General features: G+C 35.7%; 4 protein-coding genes and 2 pseudogenes across 4 annotated transcripts; 2 read left to right on the forward strand and 4 right to left on the reverse strand.

The window, feature by feature from the left end:
* Positions 1 to 2,169: 2,169 nt before the first annotated feature.
* On the reverse strand, positions 2,170 to 3,555 carry LOC120199017 (annotated as a pseudogene).
* Positions 3,556 to 6,459: 2,904 nt separating this feature from the next.
* LOC120199069 lies at positions 6,460 to 8,686 on the reverse strand (annotated as a pseudogene).
* A 685-nt stretch (positions 8,687 to 9,371) lies between these two features.
* On the reverse strand, positions 9,372 to 11,495 carry LOC120199036 (basic transcription factor 3-like). The gene is made up of 6 exons (XM_039200248.1): positions 11,358 to 11,495; positions 10,568 to 10,635; positions 10,120 to 10,268; positions 9,976 to 10,032; positions 9,801 to 9,839; positions 9,372 to 9,708 (listed from the first exon to the last, which is right to left on the reverse strand). Exons 2-6 carry the CDS (start codon positions 10,633 to 10,635, stop codon positions 9,545 to 9,547), a joined length of 477 nt encoding a protein of 158 aa, XP_039056179.1. The 5' UTR covers positions 11,358 to 11,495; the 3' UTR covers positions 9,372 to 9,544.
* A 500-nt stretch (positions 11,496 to 11,995) lies between these two features.
* On the forward strand, positions 11,996 to 13,384 carry LOC120199018. The gene is made up of 3 exons (XM_039200236.1): positions 11,996 to 12,091; positions 12,143 to 12,320; positions 13,182 to 13,384. Exons 1-3 carry the CDS (start codon positions 11,996 to 11,998, stop codon positions 13,382 to 13,384), a joined length of 477 nt encoding a protein of 158 aa, XP_039056167.1.
* A 1,799-nt stretch (positions 13,385 to 15,183) lies between these two features.
* LOC120199019 lies at positions 15,184 to 16,211 on the forward strand. Its single transcript, XM_039200237.1, has 3 exons — positions 15,184 to 15,367; positions 15,479 to 15,817; positions 15,940 to 16,211. Exons 1-3 carry the CDS (start codon positions 15,184 to 15,186, stop codon positions 16,209 to 16,211), a joined length of 795 nt encoding a protein of 264 aa, XP_039056168.1.
* Positions 16,212 to 16,375: 164 nt separating this feature from the next.
* On the reverse strand, positions 16,376 to 22,650 carry LOC120199070 (cellulose synthase A catalytic subunit 5 [UDP-forming]-like). Its single transcript, XM_039200275.1, has 14 exons — positions 22,379 to 22,650; positions 21,835 to 22,030; positions 21,492 to 21,727; positions 21,309 to 21,408; positions 20,997 to 21,165; positions 20,283 to 20,549; positions 19,760 to 20,105; positions 19,329 to 19,466; positions 19,088 to 19,213; positions 18,740 to 18,952; positions 18,386 to 18,647; positions 17,978 to 18,174; positions 17,521 to 17,871; positions 16,376 to 17,247 (listed from the first exon to the last, which is right to left on the reverse strand). The coding sequence occupies exons 1-14, from the start codon at positions 22,457 to 22,459 to the stop codon at positions 16,666 to 16,668; spliced, it is 3,264 nt and encodes a 1,087-aa protein (XP_039056206.1). The 5' UTR covers positions 22,460 to 22,650; the 3' UTR covers positions 16,376 to 16,665.
* Between the last annotated feature and the right edge of the window lie 2,703 nt (positions 22,651 to 25,353).

A 25,353-nucleotide genomic window follows, 5' to 3' on the forward strand; every position in this document is an offset into this window, starting at 1 on the left:
GCAATAAATTAAAGATTTGTTTCTTAATTATAGCCGATACTCTCAAAACAAAAGGAATTCTTTCAAAAACAAACCATGACATAAACCTTATAAATCAATGAGCGCATTCATCCCAGAACCAAACCAAGCAACATCCATTAACCCTTTCAACCCAAACAAAACATACAAGATGTCTTCCCAGACACATTTAGTCCCCACGTTCACTTTATTCTTCTTGTCCCTCGTCGTTTTCTCTCCATCGACGGCCTCCGCCGATAAAAAACTCGTCGTCAAAATATGCCATGCCCATAAGGATATCATCAGGGACACGGAACGGTGCTTGAAAACTCTTTCCAAACCCGAAATCGTTGTGGCACACGACATCAACCAACTCGTCGATCTCGTCATGAAAGACGGGGCGTCCAAGGCCAAGAAGACGCTCGATGTCATCAAAGAGATGATGAAGAAACCTACTTCACCGGCGGCACTCACGGCCCTCAAGACTTGCGCGAAGGTGTACAGGTATTGCGTGAATGGGTTCAAACTGGTCGGCCAGGAAATTTATGTAGACGCCCTGACTGCAAATTATGATGCAGCGCTTATCCGCCCCGAAGTGGATCTTTGTGTCAAGGCATTGCAGGCTGCCAAGCTTGATGAAGCCCAACTGGCCGAAGGAAACGTTGAGTTGAATTTTTATAGTGCTTTGGGATATGGAATGACAGTAGATTTATCCTAGGAAACAATAATAAATAAATGTGGATGCATAGTTCACAAACTGAAAGGGTTTATTGAATGAAAAAAAATAAAAAGGTGTTGCTATACTTCACATTGCAAATTTTAATCTTGAGGGGGACAAATGCTTGTTTTACATTAATGGAAACGCCCACTCGGTTCAATTACATTAATAATATAGTTTTAGGGTTTGAGATTACGCTTTTCAATCATGTTTTTAAAATTTAAACAACTATGAGAAAACGATATAAACCTCCACCTAATTTAAGTGATTTTATTATTTAATTTATAACAACTTTTTTTTTAAGAGATTAATTGTAAAATATAGATTAGGTAGGGATAATTTAAGGTTTTAAAAGTATAATAAAATAAATCTCATGGTTGTACATAAATTACTTATTTGATCATTCATTTATTTTATATTTTTATTTTAATCATTTAATTATTTTAAAAAATATATATTATATTTTTCAATAAATTTATTAATGAGACCTTGATAATGTTAGTAAAATTGTGCTCTTCAATTTATGAACATTTTATTCAAATTTTATTGTACATAAATTAAAATTTTATTTTGATTTTAATTTATTTAATTAGTGTAATATATCAATGGGTTCTGCTTGTTACAAATTGGATATATCAAATTAATATCTTCATTAATTTGTGTTTGTCAAACATGCACATATATGTTCAAAAATAAATAAAACATCAAATATTTATAATAAAAATATCGGTATATATACGAGAATGAACATAAATATATTTTTCTATATAAAGTCACATTCACACATTGCACTATTAATTTTAGGGGTTAAATTATAATAAGTTCAATTCATTAAAAATTAAAATAACTGTGATATACATTGATTATTTTTTTAATAAATTAAATGTTTAGTACTTAAACTATCAGTTTTGGTTTATTTCAAAAAAAATTAAACAAACCAAACCTGATAGTTTAAATACTAAACGCATAATTTGATCTATTTTTATTAATCTATAATGCTTACAAGTAACAATATTTATTCTAAGGACTCTCAACTATTTGACAATAAACGCTCAAATGCCTATAACTTTTGTTACTCGAACTTAGAACCTCTAGAAATAATAAATATTCTTTTAACTATTGAGGTACATTAATTTTTTTATAATAAATAAAAATATCTAAATTTCATATGAAACTATTTATTTTGAAATATAAGATTTGCCTAACCAAAATGTAAATTGAGATAAATAGAAAGAATTAAAATTTACATTCAATTCTTATGTTCATAATTAATTAAGTCAAAGTAAAAATTCTAATCAATTCAACACCAGTCTAATCCTAATTAATTAATTAATTAAGTCAAAGTAAAAATTCTAATCAATTCAACACCAGTCTAATCCTAATTAATTAATTAATTAAGTCAAAGTAAAAATCCTAATTAATTAATAGAAAGAATTAAAATTTACATTCAATTCTTATTTTGAAACTATTTGACTCGTTAACTTTGATGTTCGGCGAAAAGCAGAGTAAAAATAAGCAGAGGAAGAAGATGTAGTAGAAGCTAGAAATGAAGAAGGGCAAGGTGAAAAAGAAGATAACAGTGGTTATTGAATACTGGGTAATTGAGAGGATTGGATCATCTGTTGCATCAAGCTCGTATCTTGTTGCTCATGGACACCGGCGGAACTCTGTAGAAGCAGAGAGTACTGCCAATAATCTCTCAGCATGACAGCGGTATACCTCTGGAGAGCTTGCGGTAGGTAAAACGATGGCAATGGCGTAGAATTAGATGGTTGGAAATGGGTCGTTAGAGAACTGGAAACCGGTGCTTAGGTGGCGGGAAAATTCTGCATTGGTTGAGGAACGGCCCTGACAAGTTCGGGAAAATTTAATTTGGCCCTGTTTCCCCTGAATCTCAACGTGACTTCATCGTAGGCTCTTGCGGCGGCTTCTGCAGTATCAAATGTGCCGAGCCAAACTCTTGCTGCTTTGTGAGGATCTCGTATTCCTGCGGCCCATTTCCCCCATGGCCTTTGCCTTACGCCTCTATATCTTCTTCTTCGCTCCCCGGTTTCTTCATAGGATGCTGCCGATGCAACAACAATGCTTGTAGTTTCATCACCAACTGTTATTGAGAAATAAAGTTAATCACATGAAATCTTTAAAGGAAAATGATAATGCTTGCTGAAAGTTACACCTTTGAGTTTTACAAAAGCTGGCTAATGGAAACGTAAAAAACATGCAATATTACATATTATTATTATTAATAGTAATCCATATATATATTGGTTTTATCAAACTGTTGACAATAGGAAAAAAACAAGCCTTTTCTAGAGTATGCGGTCTTATGTAAGCTATGAAAACAGGAAAAGAAGTCGCTAGATTTTGATTGAAAGCAAAATTATAATGGGAAATAGATACCAGAAGTTGCAGCAGATGATGCTGAATCGCCTCTAAAATCAGAAGAACTTCTCTGAACCCCTCTTGTTGGTGCAGACTCAATGAATTGAACGCTAGTCTAATCTTCACGCCCTCGTTTTTGACCAATCCATAGACACGAACTCCAGCCAGAACCGGGAGGAGAATCAGCCGATGAGCTGCTGTGTGCAAAACCGGACGAGACCTTGCCCACTTCGTTAGCACCGTAACCCCAATCGACAACAGCCCTTTGCCCCGACAATAGGGACAGATACCGTTGGTTGTCCCTGTTGTTGTTCATCTTCTTCAGCACCGCCGCCATGAGGAAATCTGGCGTACTGACTTGAACCTCTTTGGTGCGCCACCTTATTGAGTAAGCACATGAAAACCAAATTTTAATCTTTGGGATTTTTTTTTTACTTTTGCTGAAAAAGAGAAAACTGTAGAGCCTTTGAATTGAAATGGAGGGAGGCGGTATATATCCGTGGATTGAGGAAATCCAAAAGCTGATGCTTTGATCATCCGCCGCCACTCTTCTAATTTCTAAATCTGCAGATATGTTATGAGACACGTGTGGGATACATGTTAGATCATATATAGGGTTAGATATGAATATATTTTTCCTTCGTAATATTTTAATAAAGTTATTTATTGTATTTGATATCAAATATCAAATTGTATCCACTCTGTTTAGGGATACATATAATTAAAATTTTTAGGGTGAATTATTCAAATGTCCACTTAATTATGAGATTGGTGTTGATATGACCGTCATATAATTATTTAAGTGGTTTTATTATAGCCATATATGTTCGAACACAAAATCTCTAGGAATAATAATTATCTCTTTAACCACTGAAATCGTTTGATTTGTACAAATAAAATTATTATTTTTAAATACGAACAATTATTTTTAGAGTACTTTACATAGTATTTTTTGGGGTACATACTTTACATGGTATCTTTAATAAAAGAGTTTTCTAATTACTTTATACCACTATTCTTTTTGAAAACCATCCACTTAAAATGTCAAGTAATTTACATTTTAGGTTTTTAAAATTAATATATTTCTTTGAGTATGTTATAATATTTTCAATTTCATTCAATTATATTAATAAACTTTTATTATTAATAAATGAAATTGAACTTTAAACTTTTTTATAACTTTATGTCTTTAATTATTTAAATATTAAATTTATATTGTGCTCTTTCTATTTTAATTTACATTAATCTAAACAATGTAAAATAATAAAATTCATTTATCCTTATTGAAATGTTTGTACCATTAAATTTTTTTAAAAATGTTAAAAATTATATAAAAGTAATATGGCATCATCATTGTACTAATGACAAATTATTATTATTATTTTATAGTGTGATAAAAAATGATAAAATAATTAACACTAGTTTAAAATTATTATTATTATTCTATTACATTTAGGTTAATTGATAAGATATAAAATATTTTAGGTAAAAATGTAATAAAAAATTAAGGATTAAAATATTACAATGTTAAAGTTGGAGGGGTTTTGTGGAATCTTGAGATTTAGGTGATTCAAAATTTGAAACATTGGAAGGGACTTTATGGGGTTTCGATTTGTTGTTTTGATCTTTAAAGTGATGTGTGAAGATTCCTGGGCTCAAGTGGATGAATTTTCTTAGTCCAGATATCTAAAGAGGCGACTTATCCTATGTTGAAGAAGATTATTCTACGCAGGTTCGAGACGATATTGAAGGATTTTCCCTTTTTTTTGGGGGGGGGGGGGGGGGGTTGTGCAGTTTGGTTTTGAAGTTGGGTCTCATTTCGACATGGCTGTGAGCCTTGCTTCTGCAGGATTGAAGAGAAGTGCTTTGAATACTGCTGATTTTTTTTTAGTTTGTGAGTTGTGACTTATGACTTGTGCTTTTGCTTTTGTTTATATCAGTAGCTGCTTGTTTTTTTATCTTGGTTTGTTCAGGGTTCGTTTTGGAGCTGTGTTTGAGTTGTAATAGTCTGATAAGTCCTTGGCCTGTCCTTGTCTAAGTTGTTCACTCAGCTTCCATGTGTGTTTTTGCTTTCGGGAGCTGTTCTCGGTTAGCTGTCTTGTTTCCCTGCTGTTTTGCTGGTGCCCCTGGAATGGCTGCAGTGTTATTTTGTTGTATTTTGGTTCGAAAGTGTATCTGGTGGTGTACCTTTCCCTATTTAAGAATACTCTTTTCCTCCATTTAAGTTTAGAATTTTTGTTAAAGAGACTCTTAATTTAAATTTTATTAATAAAATTAATTTTACCGAGCAAAGAAAATTAAAATGTTAAAATTAAGGTAAAAAATAATGTTCAATCTTTATTTTATTTCGGGAACATTTTTTAATTTAATTGTGAAATAAGAGTTTAAGTTATATTTGTTTTATTAATTTTAAGTTTTTAATTTTTAGTCAAAATAGATGTATTTTATTGCTCCAGTGCACACGATGCAAACGGCTGCCATTCCTATTGCTGTTTGTAAAAAATAATCAGGACCTTTTGGTAAAGAACGGCTGGACAGTTCTTAACAAGCAGAATGCTATTTGGTGCAACATATATAAAGACAAATACCTGAGGAATTCAAACTTTTGGGAAGCTCGAAACCACACTAACAGTAAAATGAAAAAGATTTTGCACGGACAACGAAATCGGTAATATTCGACACCGAAGAGTTGAGTAAAATGGTGTATCTCCACCCAACTCTGTGAAACTTTGAGGCTATTCCCTTCGATTCCTTTCCTTGGAAGAACTCCGCTCCATGATGACACCCTCCCCTGCTGGCATCGGACCGATAACAAAACAATGGTTGTAATCTCATCATATGCGATGGGAAGGATGTCATCAACATGGGGAGAGGATTGCCATTAATTCAAGCCAGAGAGATGGATCAACGATGATGGAGAAATCAAACATGAAACACCTCACAAGTTCTTCGTGTTCAACACCGGGCCAAGGGTCTGCGTCAGGAAGGAGATTGCTTTCAACGTGATGATGGTCATCATAAAAAATTACCAAGTAAAAATGATGGAAACCGTTACTCCTAAGCTTGGTACCATTCTGCATATGGAGCAAGGTTTAATGGTTACTGTTGGGAAGAGATGAGGTTGATCAGTATTAGAATATAGTCAAAATAAATTATTCTAGTGTCAATAGTTTGTTTGACTGGTTGCCTTTGAATAAGATATTGTAGAAATTGAGTGAATGTATAAAAATGTAATTTGGACACGACCGTTACCTTTGTGTTACATGTATAAAATATCCAGTCTTGCGTTTATATAAACTCCGTGATTAAATTCTAGCACGCAAGGGAATATGATCAAATTGCAATCTGAGCAACAAAGAACAGCAAATAAAAATGCGCATTCATCTATTGAAAATCCTCTGCACTTGAAACATCATCCACTCCAGATTGAGAAAACAAAAGAAACCCAACTGTTCTATTTCAAAAAGGAAAAGAGAAAACGATAAACTAAGCTTGGGGTGAAACAAAAGCATGTGATAACCCAAAATTTCGTACCAGTTTGAAAACTTATGCCTTGAGTCGGCCATAGAATTTCTGTTTTTCTTGTGTTGTCTGGAAGCGTCCATGCCCAAACTTTGAGGAGGTGTCAATGAACTTGAGTTTGATTTCCTCCAGGGCCACACGAGATGTCTGGTTAATAAGAGACTGGCGAAGTGTAACCACCCTCTTCTTAGGTCCTACACAGCCTCCTTTGATCATCAGGTAATCACTCTTCAAAACACCACAGTGAGGGAAGCCACCAATAGGGGTAATATCTTTTTCGGTCCTGAATAAAAGGCCACACATTGAACAATGGAATTAAGCAAATCTCCAGACAAGACATCTTCAAAACAACTCCAACCTTGCATAATCTATAGATATAAATAGACAAATGGACTAACCTGTCATAATCGGTTATGGCAGAGTGGGTCTCATCACCAACCTTGCCAACCCTGTAGACCTTCTTGTTCATCTCAGTGCGATGGTGGTATCCATTCTGACCTGCCCTGGCAACTGTAAAGGAGACCCTAGCAGGATGCCAGGCACCAATACAAGCAACCTTACGCAGACCTCTGTGAGTCTTGCGGGGCAGACGTGTTACACCCCAACGAGTGACAACACCTTCATAACCTTTACCCTTTGTGACACCAATGATATCAATCATTTCAACCTTCTGGAAAACAGCATCAATGGGGACTTGCTTCTCAAAGAACTTGTAAGCAAAATCAACCTTGTCGGCAATAGTTCCACCATTGACTTGGATCTCCATTAGGTGTGCCTTCTTCTGCTTCAATCCCTTCATTTTCCTAATCTGTAATATGAAAACCATGCACAAGAAATGAAAAATTGAAAAATGCAGTTATGAGAAACAATATTATGTCGGATATTGTTATAACCTGAGTGTGGGCCAAAACCCTAATAACAGTTGCATATTTCTTCATCTTTTCCAACTGAGCCTGGATGCTTTTCTTCCCATCTTCACTTTCATACTGCTTTGAGTACTTGACGAAAGCCTTCTTCTTGGACTTACACCAGTGTTTGTAGAACCACCGCTTGACTTCCTCGCTCAGATGCTGAGCCCAGACAGTGTTCAAGGAGCGGAGGCCATCCAACGACCCCAACAATCACCATAGGAGGGGTTTCAATGATAGTAACAGCTTCGCATGTCTCCTTCTTGTGAAGCTCTATACGGAAATAGAGGATACAAAATCAACAAAAATTCCGGCAAATTTGAAAGATGTATAAACCATTATATAAACGTAATTCAATCAAAGAATCTCAATGCACTTCCAGGTAAATGTTTAAAAAGCTCAAAGAAAAATATAACTGCATTTCAAACAAACAATAAAAATAATTTTGGAAGTTACTTGATGAAAACAAACTTACTAGATCCAGGCTTTTCGACCTCTCTTACAATGTGAGTCATACCCGCCTTGTACCCCAAAAAGGCGGTGAGCTTGCAAGGTTTGCTGGGGTCATCCTTTGGGAATGCCTTCACTGCACCAGCAGAAAACATGATCAGATAAAAACACAATAGGTACATATCAGTTGCAATACTAGAATTTCTACAGCTATATCATCAGCATACTATTTTTGTCAAATAAACAAGAGAAACTGAAAGCGAATACCTTTTCCTCTGTGGCGAGAAGCTCGCTTCCTTGGAAGGAATCCAAGGGAACCATGCCTTGGGTGCTCAAATTTCCTGTGATACATTCTTGCTCTCCTTCACCCCAAAATATAAACAAAACCCAAAAAATGTATTAACAAAGAAATGTTCTTCTTATAGATCTATACTCTAACAGGGGAAAAAAAGAATAAAAGAGCCAAAACAGGAAGTGTTAATTACCTACAACTCAATAAAAGAACTCATAAAGATTTACAAAGTGATACAAATACAAGAACAAAATGAGAATATGGTTTATTTATCTTTCATTTCACACCATTTTCTATGGATAAGAAGTGAGTTGGGAGTTACCTGCGGTTGCTATTCTTGCTTGCTGGATGCGGCTGCTCCCACTCCCAAGTTGCTGAATCACTAAAACCCTAGTTGTTGTTTCTTATAACATAAATTCAGACCCGCTTTGTTGGGCTTTTTTAGTAATTAATTAATATCACATCTTAGTAAATGATTATTCAGCTCTCTGTTATTTTCAATTTCTAATTATCTTAAATTTAATATTATTAATACACATTTTAATTATTTATATTTATAAACTATATAACTTATAATATATGTATATGTATCTATTATTATTGTTATAAAAGTATAAATGTGAAAATCATTTAAAATTTTATCAAGATATCCTTACTTTTCGTAAATAATTAATATTACGTAAGTAGATGTATTATTTTTTTACCGAGACTAATACATATCAATATCGATTTATTTGTTATATTATTTTATATTTATTGATAACTTTTTAAAAATATTCAATGTATAATGTATTTTTATAAATAAAAGGAATTATATTACATAAATTTTAAATACAAAATAATCATTCGATTCATAAGTATTAACATAAAAAATAATTATTACATAAGTGAAAATAAAACCGTTAAGCAAAAATCAATAAAAAAATCAAATTTAGTACTCAATTTCAATGAAACAAAAGCCACATGACATTATCCACTGTAAAATAGGGCATTTTAGTTATCGTGCTAAAGCCAGTAGTAAACAATGCTAGCAAAGAAAGCATCAAAGGGCTGCACTTTGAGCATCGAGGGTAATCAATAGCAAATAGCAAGGGGCAAAAAATAAAGAAACCCTACCAATTGCAGTATATTGATACCAAGTCAGCAATTGCAGGAATTCTAGAAACATGAACCAAAACATTAAGACTACAAAGTGAGTGCACCACCTAGAACAACAGAGTAAAACAGGAAGAAAAAGCATGAAAAATGGCACAACAAAAAATCCCTCTAAAATCACTATTTAGCCTCTTCGCCTCCTTCTGCCGCAGCTTCAAAGGTCTCACCGGGGACGAGTACTGGTACCTCATCATCATCCTCTTCCTGAGCACTACCATCAGCAGCAGGAGCCTGCATCTGGAATTGTTCTGCCAATTTCCTCAAGTTCTCCAAGTTATCTGGCCCTATAAGTTTGCGGGTAAGGGTCAAAAGTTTACACCAATTTGCAATCAAGAAACAATAACAAAATTGACAAACAGAGCCAAGAGTATGATACCCAATTGGTTGATGATTCCAGGGAGAATATCCTGCAATTCTGAAATAGGGGAAAAAGCACATGTAAAGATAACAAGGCAAAAAAAGAAAAAGAAAAAAAGAAAAGGAAAGCTGCAAAGGGTAAATAGCAGTAAGATTTGATCAACTTTCCAAGGCTTTGAAGTTGAGTGTCTTACTCTTTGTCTGAGGGGAACCACTAACAACCCAAGTGTTGGCAGCAATAGAAGCCTGGACTGAAATATGAACCATCACATATTAGTTACTATGCAAAACATTTGAAAAAAAAATTATGAGGTCCACTTCGAAAAAGAAATATCTACCTTTCGGATTAGTAAACTGGATAACAACATCATCCTTGAATATGTTCACTTCCTCAATAGCAGGAATAGCATTCACCCCTATTCTCTTGAGGGTGCTCTGTAGCCGTTTGTCATCAGTGGAAGTTGTCTTGTGTACAGCCTTCTTCTTTCTGTTAACATAGGTAAAAGTAACATGATAAGGATACGCAAACTACAATAATACATCAAAATTAAAGCACTTTATAAGAATGAGAATGACTTCAGTAAAATTGAAGTTGGGAAAGACTAAGAAGGCAGATAAAAGATTCTACTTGACATGTTAGCAAATAAAGCGCAGCAGGAAAAAATTTGATTCAAGAGCCTCTCCTAAACCACTTAACAGCACTTATGTACAAAATTTTGCAGATGACCAATCAATAAAACTTCATATAACTAACCTATCTACGGAAATTCTACACAATCAGCATACCTTCTCATGCTACCCTTTCCACCAGTGCGGACTGCACCAGCCATCTTTGTGAGCCTCTCCACATTCATCTGCTCATAACAGCAAACAAGTAAAGGTAACATGTTTATGAGAACACATAACAGAATGGATTAAATAAACAAAAGAAACTACAGTTCAAGCATAAGAAACAATCATACACCGTGAAGATGAGATATGAATTAAAATCTAAAAATCAGCATCACTTGACCATTTTTTTTTGCAGCCACTAATATGGCAGCAATTAAAGTAAAATATAAGAACCCTTTTCAGCTGTCATAGAACAACAAAGATTGTAAGCAAAAATATTTTATTAAAAAACAGAAGGGAAAAGGAAAATCAATGGAAAATGGTGGGGTAAAATGATATAGTGAAGTCACCAAAAGATAATAATATAATCAGATATTTGCAGAGACGAGGATACGGGCTTGACTACAACATAAAAGCTTAACAAGAAACTCGAACGTGAGTTGCCCAATGTCATTAAGTCTCAAAGCTAAGAGAATATAAGTTGAGGCAGCTCAAAGGAATGCATGTAAACATGAAAACCGTCTTCAAATCTATAAAAAAAATGTACATCTCAACTACATGCATTCTTTTACTTAAAAATCTTCCCATAAATACAAACTTTTAAACCGAAACAACCCAAGTTAGCAGATCTAAAGACAAAGTGTGAGAGATGAAATAAGAGTGACAAAAAAACTAACGAAAATAAAATACTTTTTTTAGAATGTCAATGATTCACAACTGATAAATCAAATAACGAGATGTTAACCTTTTATGACTTAAGAGTTGATGCGCCGCGACTGCAATGGAAGGTTGAGAGATGAGGGTTTTTGGTTTCTTTAGAACCCAGGGATTGAACAAGTTCGCATCCAATGTTTATGTCTTTAGGGCTTTTATCTCCGCCCTTGGATATTTACGATTTTGATCCTACGGTTGAAACGCAAAAAAATCGGCCCTGGTTTGTCTTGGGCCTATTCGCTAAACAAATATAAATAAATACGGGCTCAATTAAAAAAATAACTAATTAAACTATACTTTTGTTTCCATTTTAAGAGTAAGTTTTCTTTAGGTTAAGATAAATATTAAATATTTTTTACATTATTATTTTAATTGCATATTTTATCATAACTGTTAAAAAAATTATCAATCATCCAAATTGTGACATTCTCATATTTTTTAAAATCTTTTAATTTATTTTACTTATTATTATTTTTCAAAAAAAAATCAAAAAAATTCTCTAAACTCTAAAATAAACCTAAAATTTTTAATTTCAAACATTCGTCATCATCATCGGTCCTCATTAATTGAAGTAGATGAGGACACAAGTCTTCCTCAAGAGGATCAGAATATACCAACATAACTGCTGCTGGAGCAGTTCAGAAGGTAGTTTTATGGGAAGGTGACAAAATGGAAGTTGAAGGGGACACACGTCTTACTCAAGAGGATAAGAGTTCAATGCACTTAGAAGATACCAACCAAACTGCTGCTGAACCAGTTCAGGAGGTAGTTTTCTGAGATCACTTGAATAAAGTCTGTGAAAGTGGTGGTACAAAGGTATCTGGTGATTCGTCTGGTATAGGAATGGTACAAACTGAAAGTTCAGTTGAGACCGATGAAATGAGTGAAGCCACTGGTCAAACAACAATTATAGCACTGCAATGGAGCATAAGCATTCGCGATAAAGATTTTATAAGTCCTCTTAGAACTCAAGTAGTCAGCCAAGGTTACCAAGGTATCCTCACTTTCTATCTTTTTAACTTTCTGGATTTTTTTTTTTTTTTGAAGATAACATGTACGTACCTCGTTAAAAATCCCTAACTGTCATATATCAAGAATCAGTTACATCGACCATTATGTCACTCGAAATAATCTCGAGACAAATCGAGTAAAAAAAAACAAAGAGTCACCGGCCATAATAGCCCAATTAGCTAATTTGTTAGCAACAATATTACAAGTACGGTGAGCAAAAGAAATATGAAACTCAAGATTAGAGTGAAAGATTGCACGAGCTTGCTTGACAAAAAGACCAAGTGTAGATATAACATCAGTAAGCCTTGTAATCTTTTGAACAAGCATTAATGAATCCGTTTCAAAATGAATGTCCGTCCGCCCTCTATCAGAAGCAAATCGAAGCCCAGCAAGAAGAGCATGATACTCCGCAAGCCCGGCTTCGAAACATCCTATAGATGGTTGGCCATTACCTCCAAGAACCTGACCTCTCATGTCCCGCGCAATAACACTAACTGCAGCAATACGACGCGCATCATCAAAGGCACCATCCTTATTTATTTTAATCACCCCGCCACCGGAGGTCGCCACCTATCCACAGCATCTCTCCACAGCATCTCTCAAACCAGCACTGCTAGTCGTCCTCCCATATGCATGTTGATCCGTCTTTCTGGAATATTGAACGATGATATTATGTTAAGATCCAGGCAGTTTGATGATTGAACATTTTACCATACACTTATCATCAAACTTACTTGTAGGTACAACTTATAGAGCTGAAACTGATGTTAGCAGTGCAGGATGTGCAATCATCAAACTTGCTGCAGTTTAATGATTGAACTTTTTACCATACACTTGTTTGCAGGTACAACTTATAGAGCTGAAACTGATGTTAGCAATGCAGCATGTGCAATGCCTGATCGGCTAAATATTGAAGAAAATGCAAAAATAGTGAAAAATGAAGACACAATAAAATCTGAAACGGTGTTGTTGGTCAGTGGAAAAAATATTAATGATCAGAGTTCTGAAGGAAAGTCTAGGGAAGATGGCGTTTATCATCCAGTTTAAGAATGTATTGACAGTCAATGTGTAATAGTTAAAAAAATGGACATCTCGGATGGAAGCTTTAGCGATGTTTCAGGTGAAATAGAGGTGAAACTTACATTTGAAGTTTCTTATGGAGAAGTAGCAGGTCTGGTTTCACCATAAGATAAGGGTAATGATATATTTCGAAATTCTTCTCATGGTGATGTTTATCCACAATGCTAGTGCATTAGAATTATCCCTTTTTTGTTAAAGTACATCTTACTGTTGCTTGATTTCTGAAGAATTATAGAAAGTAAAAAATAAAGGAAGAATGTAGCAGTTGGCTAGATATTCTTGGGACAAGAACAAAAGAATTTTATATGCTAAATAGATTATCATTTTCCTCTAATTATTTATCAAGGACTTTTCTTTTCCGCCTGTTTCAGGTATTTGGAACGAGAAATTGCCCAACAACAGCTTTCAGCATTCCATCAATGACATGCAAGAAAAATCTGAGGCAGTTTGCATGGATACAAGAGACGGAATTCCAACAAATATTTTGCCTCAAGGTGCTGAAACCGAAGAAGTCAATGCTAGGGCTTTTGGTAATGGCACTGATTGCCATCCGAGTTAAGGACTACACCTTTCACTTCGGAATCTTTTTCAATGAGCCCTCTTGATCATGCGTTGGTGGATGGAGAAACGAATCCCAGTGGTGAAAGAGTTGTGTCATCCTTTCATTGAAGACTTTGCTGCAACCATGGATAGCAATGGAATCAGTGTGAGTGGTGAAACAGATGTTGTACAAGAGGATAACATGGTGGAGCAAATAGCAACATCACCCCTGAAAGCTGAGCTTATTGACTGCGGTGGTGGCAATGTGGATGCAGAGTTGCGTGACCCCAATATGAGTGTCACAGATCCAATATTTCAAGAAACTGATACTTTTGAGATTCCGAGCACCGAGTATCCAGGAGAGATATCAAATGTACCTGGCTACCTGCGGCCATGGAAGCTGAGAACTATCGGGATCATGATAATCATGGTGAAGAGGTTGAACTTGAACATGATTGTAGCTCTTCTTTCGGAGTAGATGGTTTGACATCAATTGTTGACCTGGCCGTGGATAACATTCCAGTGGTCTTCCCATTGGGGAGCACTTTAAAAAGTAGCTACCCTCAATCTCGAACAAAAGTTGATAAGTGATAGTGATGCAGCAAAACAATTTGATATTGCCTTCACCATTGAAGAAGCTAGGGTCGAGGATGGTGAAAAATCACTTGTTTCTCAAGATTTTCACATGGTGAACAGGAAGATGTCTCGTCATCTGCTGATACACCTTGTAGCAAACCTGAAATCAGTATTGGTAATTCAACTATTTCATTTTTTTTTTCAAATACAGAGAAAAAAATGACTTGATGCAGTTTCCATTTTTAACTAAAAGTACATCTCTATCTTTTTATCAAATTATGACTTATTTCTGTTTTCTTTTCCTGTGGCAAAGCAGAAAAAGAATATCCACAAGCTATGGATGGCATCAAGCCATCAACAATGCCGTGGAAACTGAGATTTCTATTGAATGCATAGGTATAGTTGTTAATTGGATTGAGGACTCATCTTTTATACTCAAAGGTTGTAAACTTTTCATCCTTTAGAGGAGCTGACTGTAATTACTGGGTTTGCTGTTTCATGATCATGATACAGTTACAAGGGAGGAAATAGATGGGTGCCAGATCAGTTCCGTAGGTTTTAATGATGTAACTGATGGTTCCTTCAAAGATGAGAGCAAGATAGGTCTCGAAGAACTTGTTGGAGCAAAATCTGATGATTGTGAAGGATCCATGAAGCCTGACACAAACAGGAATGGCATTAACCATTCAGATGCGAACCTAGAGACTGAGGAACCAAATGCCTTACATTTTCCTGAAACCACAGCTCGTGATTCCAGGGAAGTTGAAAGCTGTAGTAAGCTAAACATTGTTCCTTCAAAGAAACCTGAGAAGGTTTTGGATTGCTCTTCTGATGGTAAGAACCCGTTCATTCCCTTCATTTCAATTACTGATTTGTAAAGGAAACAACTCTTGTAGATTAGTACAGACAAAATTTGTTTCCACTGATGATGTTAAAACGGAGCAGAACGTAAACACCTAGAGAATCCTGATGAATCAAACATCTTTACCATCATGGAGATGAGATTGTTGTTTGGGGTTGAAGATGACGTTAAAAATTCAGATGCAAAGGCTGGTCATAGTAATGATGTTGCTTTAGACATGGCCGTCGCAAAATTCAATTCAAGTGACATTAAAGAGGGTGATCATATTGCTAAATCAGATGTTGAGAACACAAATTTCTATGTGAGAAAGGATGGACCTGAAGATACTGAAGAAACAATGGAGTTGAGGAATGTACTCTCAGGGCTGGATGCAGCAGTGGCATATAAATCTCCCGATTTAAAGAGTTCAGAATCTGTCAATGGTTGGATCTGTTTAATTTTGGACATTTCAATTACAACAGCCCCAAAATAAAACCAACACTTTAAACGCATTATGTTTCTTTATTTATTTTTAGCATAATTTCATTGGTTAATTGTGTTGTAGTTGCGGATGGTGAAGAAACAGCCTTCAGAACTGAACCGAACTTTCTAAATTCAAGTTCGAAAATGGAGAGAAGCAACAGTGTGCCGGTTAAGCATTTGATGTCTTCCATAATGAAGAGGAAGAGAAAGTTTGGTTTGATTCAAAGAACACCAAAGCGACCCATTTTCCATGACATGAAGGAGAATGAGGGTAGCACCAAAACGGAACAGATCGGCAACATAACAACGCCTAAAACATCATCCAAGCTGAGGCCTCCGCTACAGCGTATCTGAAACGGGCTGTTTATGGTTGTTTTATTAGATTAATGACATTTCGAGCATATCTCATGCACTTGTTTGTAGAAATGTGAGAACTTCATGTTATATTTGTGAATATTTGATTTGATTATATATTTTCATTGTTCGGTGAAGTTTTGAACTTGCAATGATACATTATGGGGGGGGGGGGGAACAACATTTATCAAGTATCTTAGAGATTACAGAGGACTTTATGAAATCAATACATTCTAGCCCACAAAACCCACAAAATTATATAAAGAATCAAAATGAAGGGAAACTCAACACCAACAAATAGGATCACATTTCTATATATGCATCTACAAGCACCTTCTTCCTCACCTTTTACATCGTATTTGAGGCGGCCATGTTGAATCGAGGGATGTCATCTTCATCTTCATCTTCGACCAAAATCGCTCAACTCTGTTTCATTTTTCTTTTTATTGTATTTTTAGTCACATTTCAACCCACACACTTCTAGAACAATGCCTCCTTTCGATATAAATGGGTTGACCCGAGCCCATAAAAGAGAGAAAATCGATGCTAAAAGTATTGACCAAACCACAATAATGGTGGGAAGCCTGTCTTGTTTCCCCATCAACCCCTTGAGGAAGGGGTAAAGATGAACGATGACCCATAATGCAAAGAACAGCCTCCCAAAAAGTGGCCCCCATGAGTCGTATCCGTTTGAGATGGCATCCGAAATCCCAACTATTACTCCGATTATGTTGATGATCAACAACGTCATGGGAGGAATCAATAAAGTTGTCCACTTGAATATGTACAGGTCGGAAAATTCCCCATCGTCTCCTCCTTTCGATGTAACAGTGAAGTTTGTGTTAACTCCTGCTAAAACCTTAAGCAGACCCTGGAAGAGAGCAAATAGGTGTGATGAGACACCACCGATCACCCAGAACTGCTCATTTCTCCACCAGTCATGTATTCCGACACCTCCCCACTGCATTTCTAGGATACTAGTCACAGCTATGATTATGAAGAGAGACATGAAAAGGAGACTGGCATAATTACTAATCTGCAAATAGAAAATTCATTATTAGCTGAAATTCTGACAAAGCCAGATAAAATGCAGCATCCTAATTTTGTAATTCCCTCGGCATATCGAGGGATACTTTTCCGGTATCATATGAGCTTTGCTACAATGTTGAGTATTGACAATGAGCACTCATAGTATCACCTACAAACAGTATAAAATGACTAATCCTAGCCGAATGTTTTTAACTAATTGATCTCGAAATAATTAAGTATGCATGTTAGAAAGATATGCTACTCAGAAATTCAGAATTACCTCAGGAACAATAAACTTTCCAGTAAGGAGACAGATAGCCGGAAGTATACAATACACGAGCAGCGGAATTGATGTCAAAGGGTACACAACAGAAGCAATATACGAAAAGCGCTCCAAGGGTTTCAATCCACAACCATACCCGTACCATAATGGGCAATGCCTGCTCAAGAAAATTTCAACAGATCCCAGAGCCCAACGTAAAACTTGATGCAGACGATCTGAGAGGTTAATAGGAGCTGAACCTTTAAATGCAGGCCTTTTCGGCATGCAGTACACTGACCGCCAGCCATGGCAGTGCATCTTGAAGCCTGTTAATATATCCTCAGTAACAGAGCCATATATCCATCCCACCTGAATGATTATAGGAATTGATGAGCATCATTATCAAAATTCAATAACTAAGAAAAAACTTCAAAAGACAAATTAATTTATCAAGTTCAGGACACTTTTGACGTACTTCCTTCCCCCAATCTGTTTTATCTTCATAACCACAGCTGATGACATGAATTGCTTCTTTCAACAGTGATGCAGTGGTTGCTCCCTTCGGGATTCCTCCATCCTCCATAAGTGTTGAAGCAATGAAAACAGGTGACTGACCGAATCTCTTCTCGAATTTGATTTGTGGAATAAGGGTCGACTTCTCATTATCTATACCTGCGACACAGATGATGGCACTATAAGTAATAAGGCTCTAAAATAATCTTAACACCTATCCTAACAACAAAATAGTGGAATAATTCTAGGTTTGCGGCAATAAATTTGTATATATGGAAAACCGAACTTTGATGGGAACAAAATGTCTGAAGGAAGAGTATTCCAAGATTTTGCAAATGCATACTGGAAGCGAATGAAGGAAAATAATTACCTTCAATTCCCTCTTCAATATTTTCTAGAGCATGTATGTGCTTTGAAACCTCATTTTTCTTCTTATCAATGGACTTTGATTTCCTATTCTTCTTTTTAGATCGGAAGCAGCAGCAGCACCATTTTGGCAAACAATTGCATGTCCTTCTTGGAGGCTTCTTCTTGGCAGGGGCATCATATCCGTAGAGTGCCTGCCTCCTGAAGACGCATCCAGTTCCAACATAAATAGGTCCTTGAATCCCATCCAGGCCTTTCATGTTGATCTGTTTTTTGAAAAAAAAAATAACAAGATGTCAGCTTCTCCTCTTACAAAGAAACGTGTCAACAAAATTAAAGTTTGACAAATCATACTTACATCAAAAAAGACAACATTTCGGTTTGAGTATCTATCATGTCGGTCAATGCCATCGAATCTTTGAGGAAACTGGACATAGCAGATTTTTTTGCCCGAAATAGGGTCCATCATGAAACACATGGCTTCACGAAGAGCCTTGCTATTGTTTATGTAGTGATCACAATCAACATTCAGTAGGAAAGGAGCATTGGAGATGACAGCAGAAACACGAACCTTCATAAATCAACCACAAATTATTACAATCACATAAAACCAGACAACAGAAAGATCAAAGGGCATGCCAAGCTGAGACTGTGTTGTGACCGCACAGCTGCATGCCTAGAGATAGAGAGAAAGAGAGGAGTATACCAGAGCATTCATGGCCCCAGCTTTCTTGTGGTGATCAAATCCTGGTCTCTTTTCTCGAGAAACATAAATTAGACGAGGTAATTCATTCCCTTCAAGATCACGAACACCGTCATGACCAAGGAAAACCTAAAACAAAGAATACCAAATGTTTACCATGTTAATGCATACTGCAAAAAATGTGGGGGCTGGATAATTGCATCTGAACCGAATCCCAAACAGCATTTAACGAATAACAGCTCACCTGGATCATTCCAGGATGGTCCCTGACATTGTTTCCGGGCCATGGAGTTCCATCCTGCATTGTCCAACCATCCTCTGGAACCTTTTGTGCCATTGCAACCAAGCCATTTATTCTAACTTTGAACTCTTCATATTCCCTCTGCATCAACAAATGAGCAACACCAAATATGAAACATTATGTCTTAAAATCATTGGAAAACTCGTTTTAAGGACAAAAAATGCCATGCATAAGAATAACGAAATAGCAGTTATATAAGTTTATGTTTTTTTTTCCGGTGGCATATAAACAAACTCTCTTCCTGCTAAAGTTTTATGCTCAAGTAATGTGATGTTTTGGTCGACACTTGGTTCTTTCATGCAGGTAAGCTAGTCAAATGGCAGATACTTAGCCACAGCAAACATATCAATATTAGGGGGGGAAATATTACAAACCTTCATGGCCCGGCGTTCCCTAACAAATGTTGGATCTACTTTATCTCTCAAATAGTCGACTTTCTGAGCAAAATACCATTCTGGAGCTCGAGGTTCAATGCTGAACTTCTTACAAAACGGTACCCATTTTCTTGCAAATTCAGATGTCTCAGATAGAGCCTCAAACGTGAGCATGGCAGCACCATCATCAGAGACATAGCAAGCCACTTTATCAACTGGATAGTCTACAGCAAGGATAGACAGAACTGTATTTGCAGTGATAAGCGGTGGCTCCTTCATTGGATCAACTGTACTCACAAATACGTCTACAGAAGCTAGCTCAGATGGCTTCCCTTCTTTCTCATACCTTAAAAAAGAGGAGAAAAACCAATAATATAAATAAAATTAATAATAGCTAAAACTGAATTTCCTCTTTGATATGCACACGAGTTTAGTGTGAGTACAGAAGCAAGGAGAGAGGAATTGAGATACAATGAAAAAAAAAGAATGGGGAAGGGAAGAGGATAAAGGAAGATGAAATCACCTCAATGATAAACGATCAAGGTATGTTTCCCTTTCAATTGGGAACCATTTCGGGAACTGATCCAATATCCATGATACAGCAAACCATATTTCACAAATGACTGAAATAAGCCAGAGAACATAAGCATCATTCACGGGATGCAGAATTCTATAGTGAAAAAACAACACCAGGATCGCAAGCCGGAGTAGGATTATAATTCTGTACGGGTTTATCTTGCTAGAGGGTATTGGTAGTTTCCTTGAAAGTGGCTGCCTGCCTTCATCCATCCTATGATAACACATAAATTTACATTTACAGTCATGAAGAAAAAGGTGTTAATGAATCCATAAAAGTTAGCCTACAGTGTTTGATTCAGAGACCTGAGATACAGTATGAGAAAACTATTTCAACATAGAAAAATGGTGCATTCATTTGCTCACAACATGTAAGTAAAAATAAAATTGTCATTTCTCATTAGAAAAAAAAACAAGGAAAAATTATTGGTCGTTGAGAAAAGCAACAATTATGCTTATGTCATAAACAATTAGTAATGATTAGCAACTCAGGCTCTAGCTGAAGCAGCCAGGTCTTCTTTTAAGCCATTTGACAATTTCTATATGGATTCAATCCAAAAAAGGACAAGGAATCTACTAAACAAACAGTTGCAAGAACAAACTTCTAGACTTAAACACACTCAGACAAGCAAAAAGAATTTCAGAGAGTAAATGCACGTACATCGGCAAGTCAGAACCCTCAAAATCATCTCCATTACTTCCTTCATGCTTAACCACCAGGAGTTTATTGTTCTGTTTATTCTTCCAATCCTCCATTCTTTTCTTCCATGCAACTGTTCCAATCCCATACACTGCCAAATCTTTTTTAGGATCCATTGGTCTGGGTGGTACTATGATATCAGCAACACAAACCATGTTAAATGCTAAAAATAGAATGATGTTTAACAGACAAGTTCAGAAATGCTTCAATTATTCATTCAAAATTAAATTACAAGTTCTCATAAATTTCTACCAATCATATGAAATAACTTACAAATGTAAGGATCGGGAGTTGGCACTGGATGAACACGTTTTCCACGACTCATAAAGGGAGGAACAATTAGAGCATGCTTATCCGAGGAAATCCCAAAATCCTTCACAATAATCAATCAGATGTCAGCCACCAATGTAATAGCAAACTCAAACGAACAATTTTTTTATGGTAAAACAAATTCACCTCTTGGCCGTATGTCAGGAGAGGGACCTCTGAAGCAACAGATGCAGCATCGAACTCTGCCGGGGTGCTTATTCCTGAAACATGAGGTCGGGATCCATGATTGATATTATATCGATCAGAGAACACGGCAGCAGCAATATGGTGAGGATCTCTCCTATCATGGCTCGCGATATCAAACTCATTCTCCAAATCATCATCGCCATCTTCTTCTTCATCCCCTTCTACACGAGGGCAACCTGAAATAATATAAGGTCACAATCTTAGCTTAATTTCAGAAAGACAAACTATTACCAAGTCGCTATCTAATGGAGCTTTACTGAAACATCAACTTAATAAGGATCACCTTTGAGGCGCCTGTATCTGGTTTTGCATTGAGGACATGCTTGATTGCCCTCCCTTCTTTCATATTCATAGCAAGGCCTGCATATTGGGAACGCACACTCATTGCAGGCAACAAATGGCTCCCCGTCAACGGTAAGCTCTATCTCATCACCACAGATCTGGCAAATCTGCCCACTTAACTCTTTAACAGATGTCACCTATAAGTCATAGTTGCACAATTAACAATGTCAACTGCCAGTAGATCATAAAAACTGCTTTTCAAAATACCCCACAGAAAGACTTTAGGCTACCCAAAATCCCAAGTGACAAGCTTTTCTAATAGACTAAATAACAAAATTTTAAGCAAATCCAGAGTCGATAATTGATAAAATTGGATGCGTCTATCAGCTGAGATCTACAGGGTACAGAAGAATTTGCTGAGTTGGGACAACAAGGAATGTTTATTGAACTGTATATAAACACCATATAAAAAATAAAACACACACACCAAGTAAATGGAGCTGTAAGAAGAGGTTTAAAAAGCAATAACCTTTGAGGGGACTTACTCTAGCAATCTCATCAGCATTGATGAGAACAAACTCATTCCTGTTGTGAGAACCAGCAATGAGTCTTCCTTTGGTGTCCATCTAGTTCCCAAGCTCCAAAAAAGAAAACAACTTGAGGTTAAATAAAAGCTTTAAAAGCAAGAGAATCCCACTTCAATCTTCATCACTCAAAACTCATAAAGATCCAAACTTTACCCCCTCTTTGTCTCTCTATTTCTCGCAGGCACCAATTACAATAAAGAAGAAACCCACATTTTTTTTTACAAAAAAAGTAGAGTTTTTAGAGAGAGAGAGAGAGAGAGAGAATCAGAGAAAGGTAGGGAACTAAATATAGAAATACAGCTAGAAATAAAATATAATGTCAACTATTATAGAATAGTATTAAATAAAAAAAAAAGTAGTCTCTTTTGTTTTTTTGTCTGTTTTTTTATCGATTGATTCTTTCCTTGACAGAGAAAGACAGGGAGACCAAATTTTGCCAGCAAATGTGCCTCTCTGTTACAAATAAAAATAAATAAACAAAAGGTGAAAAGCTTTGGAGTATTGAACTGAGACACGATCAATTGACTCTAAATGAGAAAATTCAACGCTAAACACACATTTCAGTCATGATTTAAGCTCAATTTATTGTAAAGCAGAATCCCATACGTAAAGTTGCTGAACTGTTAAAAGAGGGAAAAAAAATCTCTTACAACGGTACTTATAATTGTGGTAGGGTTATGAAGGTGGGATCTTTTGGAGTCGTCTTTCGGGTGGATTCAGAATAAGGTTTCGAGTGGAATTAATTGTTTGGGTTAGAGTCACCACCGATCACTTTTAAAACGAATTTAGGTGGGTCGGGCACCGTCTTACCTGATCTGCGTTGTACCATAAACGTGTCGGGTTCGGGAGTCGGTTACGGTCAAGGAAGGATTAGCACCCTTGAACCGCCCTTTCGGTACCAATTAGTTTGTCAATTGTCTTTAATTACGAAAATTAAAAATTAAATTAAAATTTAGAAGTATTCGATTTGAATTGTTTACCTTCGATTAGTTAAAATTGTCCCTAAAAAAAGTAAAAATGTTAGAAGAAAACGTCTATAAAAAGAATATTAAATAAATAATAAATACAAAAAAGATGTAAAAACAAGGGAAAATATCAACAAAATAATAAATCAAAAGGGAAAAAGTTAAAAAAAATAAAATTAAAGAGAAAAAAAGGAAAAGAAAAAAAATAAAATTTAATGAAAAGAATAATAAAAAATAAGCTAAATATTGGAAAGAAATGAAAATGAAAAAACGTTAAGAAAAAATAAATAAATATTAACAAAGAAATCGAAAAATAAGTAAAAAGGATCAAAACGTAAAATTTTAACAAACAGTTACCGAATCAGAAAAAGAAAAAAAAGAATAGTGGCTAAATTGAAACCTGCAAAAAATACCTGGGCCATTTCGAATGAAACATGAATTAGGGACTATAATGTAAATCTCTTAAGTTCAAAGTCCAAATTGAAATACTGAAACTTGAATTCAGTGACCAAAATGTAAAGAACAGAAATTACAGGTACCATGTATAGAGTTCACCCATACGTGAAATTACACCAAGATTACTTCCCAAAATGACGTAGTTTTGGGGAGGGTATAAATACCACCCAATACGCCCAAAATCTCTCATTCTTCCTCATTTCTTCATTCTCATCTTCTCTCCAAAATTGGGAGAGAATAATTTTCTCTTGTCTCTCTCTAGCCCCCTCACCGAAGGGGATAATCGACCACAGCGAGTCGCTGCCATCGGCCACCGCCGGCGGTGGCCGAAAAAAACCTAAACACCTCCAAAGTTTCCCCTCGACGTCCCCAACAATAATATGAAGTCAAAATCCCCAAAAATGGTCCCAAACAGTGTAGATCTAAAACGTAAGTTTCGGTTTTTTACCCCTCTCGCTGGTGTCCCTTTGTTTTCTCGAGGCCTTCGGCTTTTTGGTATGTTCTTCGGTATTTTATGTGTGGTTGGGTCTTTTGTGTTTGTATTGATGTGGTATTTTTTGGCTTTTGCTTGCTTGTGTTGATGTTATGGTTGTCGTGGCCTTACTGTTGTTAGGTGATGTTCACCGTGGCTGTGTTGATGGCTTTTGTTTACTGTTGGTTTCTTCGTTTGCTGTGTATTGTTGATATCTCTCGGGTTCTCTCTTCCGATTGTTGGGTACCCTGGCAGCGTTCTCACTGGGGGGCTTTTATAGCCCCAGTGTGGTGGTTATTTAGCCCCGAGATGAGGGGGATCGTGGTTGTGGTGAGGCCGGTCGTCTCGGGATGGGTCAGTCCCAAGATTATCGGCTGGTCGTTGGCACTGTTGATCGTTTGGCTCCTTGACTTTGCGACACTGTTGAAACTGTAGAAACCCTAGCTTTGGATATCAATTATTGGCTAGGCCAGGCCCTATTCTGAACCGTGACTTGGGCTGCCCGTTTTGGACCTTGATGGACCCTGGACAAAAATAGAGAAAAAATGAAATTAAATAAATAAATAAAAATAAAAAAAGAAATAATAATAATAAATACCAATAATATAATAATATATAATATATACATTTCAAAAACATTTTTTAACTTTATATTATTTTTCTAAAATCTTTCCAAATACTATATATTATATAGTTTCCAAAAATGATTTAAAAAATATTATATGAGTTTTCAAAAATGTTCTTAAAAAATATATATTATATAATTTTTCAAAAATGCTTTTTATTTAAAACCATATATTATATAAAATTTTAAAAATGTTTTAAAAACTATATATTATATATTTATTTTCAAAGTGTTTTAAAAACTATATAATATATATATATTTCCAAAAATCGTTTTCAAAACTGCATAATATATACATCTTCGAAAACCGTTTTCTGAAAACTATATATTATATCTTTTCAAAAGCATTTTCAAAAATGTTTTAAAAACTATATATTATATATTTAATTTCAAAGTGTTTTAAAAACTATATAAT

Source organism: Hibiscus syriacus, unplaced genomic scaffold, assembly GCF_006381635.1.
Source record: "Hibiscus syriacus cultivar Baekdansim isolate YM2019G1 unplaced genomic scaffold, ASM638163v2 tig00005294_pilon, whole genome shotgun sequence".
Classification (NCBI taxonomy): Eukaryota; Viridiplantae; Streptophyta; class Magnoliopsida; order Malvales; family Malvaceae; genus Hibiscus; species Hibiscus syriacus.

Excerpts from the sequence above, each read along its gene's own strand:
- LOC120199036 (XM_039200248.1), bottom strand. The coding sequence starts at position 10,635 with ATGAATGTGGAGAGGCTCACAAAGATGGCTGGTGCAGTCCGCACTGGT. Across the intron at positions 10,269-10,567 it reads GGAAAGGGTAGCATGAGAAG|AAAGAAGAAGGCTGTACACA; the intron begins GTATGCTGATTG and ends CTATGTTAACAG. Across the intron at positions 9,840-9,975 it reads TGGTTCCCCTCAGACAAAGA|AATTGCAGGATATTCTCCCT; the intron begins GTAAGACACTCA and ends CCCCTATTTCAG.
- LOC120199018 (XM_039200236.1), top strand. The coding sequence starts at position 11,996 with ATGGAAGTTGAAGGGGACACACGTCTTACTCAAGAGGATAAGAGTTCA. Across the intron at positions 12,092-12,142 it reads CTGCTGAACCAGTTCAGGAG|GTATCTGGTGATTCGTCTGG; the intron begins GTAGTTTTCTGA and ends GGTGGTACAAAG. Across the intron at positions 12,321-13,181 it reads AGTCAGCCAAGGTTACCAAG|GTACAACTTATAGAGCTGAA; the intron begins GTATCCTCACTT and ends ACTTGTTTGCAG.
- LOC120199019 (XM_039200237.1), top strand. The coding sequence starts at position 15,184 with ATGAAGCCTGACACAAACAGGAATGGCATTAACCATTCAGATGCGAAC. Across the intron at positions 15,368-15,478 it reads TTTGGATTGCTCTTCTGATG|AACGTAAACACCTAGAGAAT; the intron begins GTAAGAACCCGT and ends AAAACGGAGCAG. Across the intron at positions 15,818-15,939 it reads GAGTTCAGAATCTGTCAATG|TTGCGGATGGTGAAGAAACA; the intron begins GTTGGATCTGTT and ends ATTGTGTTGTAG.
- LOC120199070 (XM_039200275.1), bottom strand. The coding sequence starts at position 22,459 with ATGGACACCAAAGGAAGACTCATTGCTGGTTCTCACAACAGGAATGAG. Across the intron at positions 18,953-19,087 it reads CTGGGGCCATGAATGCTCTG|GTTCGTGTTTCTGCTGTCAT; the intron begins GTATACTCCTCT and ends TGATTTATGAAG. Across the intron at positions 17,248-17,520 it reads GAAAGTTTATTGTTCCTGAG|ATTAGTAATTATGCCAGTCT; the intron begins GTAATTCTGAAT and ends TTCTATTTGCAG.